Source organism: Echinops telfairi, unplaced genomic scaffold (assembly GCF_000313985.2).
Source record: "Echinops telfairi isolate 266 unplaced genomic scaffold, ASM31398v2 ScPeMD7_3533;HRSCAF=4204_1, whole genome shotgun sequence".
In the NCBI taxonomy this organism is placed as follows: Eukaryota; Metazoa; Chordata; class Mammalia; order Afrosoricida; family Tenrecidae; genus Echinops; species Echinops telfairi.
In genome coordinates, this window is record NW_022107432.1 from 27,376,821 (window position 1) to 27,380,991 (window position 4,171).

Here is a 4,171-nt window from a genome sequence, read left to right on the forward strand (position 1 = left end):
GGAAGGGGATAAAAATGAGGAACTGACACCAAGGGCCCAAGTAGAAAGCAAATGTTTTGAGAATGATGATGGCAACAAATGTACAAATGTGCTTGACACAGTGGATGTATGTATGGATTGTGATAAGAGTTGTACGAGCCGCCAATAAAATGATTAAATTACCAAAACATCACCACCCCGGAAACCTGATGGAGCAGATCCATCCTGGGCATCCATCCTGCTCCATCCGGTAGGGTCAGGAGGAGCCGGAATCTACTGGACAGCAGTGGGTTTGTGAGACCAATAAGACCACTGGGTGGCACAAACCGTTTGCACTCAGTTAGGAGCTGGAAGGCTGCCAGTTCAAACTCGGCCAGCAGAGCCATCTGTGGAGGAAAGGCCTGGAGATCTAAAGATTGCAGCCAAGGGGACCCCTGGAACTCCATTGTACTTCGTAGCAGTACAGGCTGGACTGGACTCAACAGCTAAGGCTTTGCTGGGTGGTTCTGGTTGGTGTGGAGATGCACAAGGTCACCAGTGTGCCCCGCTGGGCCTGTTTCATGGTTGATGGAGTTCTCCGGACTCTGACAACTGTCTATTTGGGACAAGGGCAATCAAAATAAGAAAGGCCTCTGAAGAATTGTCAGATAATCGTTTAAACATTTTTCTCTTGACCACAAAAAGTAACCCGTGCCTAATTTGGAAAGCCCAAAGACTACATCAAACAGTATCTGTGATCCTACCACCCCCAAATAATATTTTAAAGTCCACAGTGATGGTTATTACCATGTCCCCAGATACACTGCATCCATCCAGTACCCGAGTTGCAATTATCCTGGCACATATGATCCATAGTTCTGAAGCAATCTCTGAAAAGCCAATTCTATTTGAAATCTTGAGAAGCATGCAGTGGTTCATAACCCGAAAACAGACGTGACTTTGGAACCCAATCAAAATATTATTTTTACTGTATCTTTGTGTTAAGTATGTTTTCATGTATCTGGAAGTGTTTCTTACATGTTTTTTCTGCGTAGCCAGGTATGCCGTATACTACCTACTAAGACAAACATATGACTAACTGGTATCAGATGTAACCAGACCTAGCTGTGAAAATTGCATACAAATTTGCCTTATACAGTCTTAAGAACGGGACTCATTTGTAATTTTGGGACTACCTGTATACCAACTCTTATAGCAGGATTTCCTCCTTGAAGCAATATGTCAAGAACATTTTCTCATGGCAGTATAGTCAAGCTAACATTACAAAACTCCTTCTTGTGCCAATAGACAAATTCTCCAGCAGTGAATTCACATGATCACACGAAGTCGTTCCCCCAGACACCTGAATCCCAGCACGAACAGCCCTGGACTCCCTCAAATAAAAGGTAAGGGGTATTCATGTTCATGGACTGGAAGGCTTAGCACAGGTAAGATGCCAATACTACTCAGAGCAATCTGTAAATTCAATGTTATCCCCATCATCCCCCAATTGCCTTCTTTGAGGAAATGGGTGAGTCAATCCTGAAATGTATACAGGAGGGCAAAGGACCCCGAATAGCCAGCACAATCTTGAACGCGGGTAAATAAAGTAAGAGGACTCACACTTGATAATTGTCAAACATGCTATAAGGCTATGTGAATCAAAACGGCTTGGTACCCGTGTAATGATAGACATAGAGACCAACAGAAAAGAATTGAGAATCCAGAAATATCCCATACATTGATAGTTAACTGACATTCAACAAGGGTGAAAAGCTCATCAAATTGGGGGAGAAGATATTCTTTAATAAATGGTTCTAGGAAAACTGGATTTCCACACATAAAAAAAACTAGAATCTAGAACTCACACCATATCAAAAAAAGAAAACACAACTCAAACTCTTCTGATAGATTCAGATGGAACTCCTGAGACTATGGCCCTGGAGACCCCCTTCAGGCCTGAAACTGAACTCATCCTTGGGGGTCAACGTTCAGCCAAACAATAAGCAGATCCAGAAGGTGCACAGTAACACTTGAGAAAGTCCGCCTCCTTATAACCATCGACCATCGGGGTCACAGAGGCAGCCCAGAGATAAAACTGAGAAGGCAGGAAGGGAGACCAGAGAGAGATGAACTATTACGATGAGCGCTATTAAGTTGTGGGGATTGTAATCAGTGTCATAAAACAAAGTGTGTATATATAAACTTTACCCAAATCACAATAAAATGTTTTGGGGTTGTGTGTGTGTGTGTGTGCATGTGTCTGTGTGTGTGTGTGTGTGTGTAATATTACATCCTAGAAACCCCTCTGGGACATTTCTCCTCTGCCCTTGAAGTCATCACGAGTCAAAATGAACAACGATGATGCATCACTTCACCCCCACATTAAGAGCAAGGATAAAAAAGGAGCAAACAACAAATGCTGGCTGGGTTGCCGTGAGACTGAAATTCTCACACCCTTGCTGGGGGACTAAACAATGGTGCAGCCACGGTGGACAGCCCTGTGCCTGGCTTTCCTCAAAAAGATGGGACTAGAATGACCACATGACCTAGAAATGTCTCTCCTTGGTCCAAGTTCTAGAGAAACAAGAGCCGCAACCTGAATCGATACTTGCACACCCACGTTCACTGCAGGACTCACCAAAATGCTCACCCCTGGAAGGGCGCATACTTAAACTTTGGTGCACAACTCACTGGCTTCAAGTCTATGCTGACCCTCTAGGAGAGCATAGGAGAGTGGTTCTCAACCCGTGGGTCACGACCCCTTTGGGGGTCGAACGACCCTTTCACAGAGGTCGCCTAAGACTAACAGAAAACACATGTTTCCGATGTTCTTAGGAACCAAGACACCACTCCTCAATCCGTCTCCAGGGGGGTCCACCCACATGCAGACACGCCCACAGACGAGTCCCCGGCGTGAAGCCTGTGACCCATGCTACACCACGCTTCAAGACAACATTTCATTGATGTGTCATGAGAAATAAACATTTCGCAATATCTAATTACATATTGTTTTTGTGATTCACACTATGCTTTAATGATGTTCAATTTGTAACAATGAAAATACGTCCTGCCTATCGGATGTTTACACGACGATTCACGACAGTAGCAAAATGACAGTGATGAAGTAGCAACGAAAATGATGTGATGGTTGGAGGTCACCACCCCATGAGGACCTGTCTGAAAGGGTCACAGCCTGGGAAGGTTGAGAACCACGGCCCTAGGACAAGGGAGAACTAGCTGTCTCTGCGGTGTTTCTGAAACGGTAGCTCTTGACGGGAGTAGAAAGCCCGTCTTTCTCCTGAGGCGCACCAGGTGGTTTCGAAGTGTGAACCTTTTGAATCACAGCCCAATGCTCAACCACTGTGCCACCGAGTTGCATAGGCAGCATTCAAAAATAATGATGAAACTGCTGAATTGTATGGTATGTGAATTACATGCCAATAAAATTGTTTTAAGAAGTGTTACATCTGCGAAATGCTTCATCGTGTGGATGAACTGGTGGGCATGGCGCTAAGGGAAATTAGTCGATCACGAAAGACCAAATATTGCGTGAGACCACTATTGTAAGAAGTCAAGAAAGGCTTTCCCGACTGTGGCTGCCAGAGGTGGGCGGGGCAGCCACGGGCTAGAGGGGAGACAGGTGTCACCTTACATGAAGGGAGAGGCAGTAGACGATAAGAGGAAGGTTTGCCCCACGCAAAAAATTAAGGAAGCCCAGAAAAACTGGGTGGTTTGTAAGCGTTAAAGACAACAGAGTCAAACCCTGTGATAGCTACTGTTTTGTGTCAACTCGACTGGGCCAGGATTCTCAATGGTTTCGCCATCACCTATGACCTGGCCTAACACAATGTAATCACAGCCAATTAGTTGTAAGCCTCCATAAAGGGATTAAATTAGAGTGGGGTAAACGCCCTTTCGCAGGTCAATGCATTGCCTCAGGCCTGCGGCCTACCTCCCATATACGTGGGTGCTTTTTGCTGGGTCTGAATCCTGTATCTGGATTGTGGGCCTCCAGTTCTTTGGACTTGAACCAACAGCCTACCATCTTGCCTGCTAATCCTGGGAGTCTTCTGCAGCTTGCCATCTGATCTGCCGGCCTTAGCGTCATTTATCTTTGTAGCCACAAGCTTAGCCTGCTGCTCTTGGGTTCCTTTGCCCCTGTAGTCGTCCACCTGTCCCCTTCCTGTTGGTCTGGAGTTCATCCACCTCC

General features: G+C 45.6%; 1 protein-coding gene across 1 annotated transcript in view; it reads left to right on the top strand.

The window, feature by feature from the left end:
• Positions 1-4,171, top strand: part of KIF6 (kinesin family member 6) — a 501,761-nt gene that overhangs the window by 487,392 nt on the left and 10,198 nt on the right. The window contains exon 19 of the mRNA XM_045294777.1: positions 1,267-1,364. Coding sequence (XP_045150712.1) covers positions 1,267-1,364 — 98 coding nt within the window. The remainder of the gene's footprint in view (positions 1-1,266; positions 1,365-4,171) is intronic.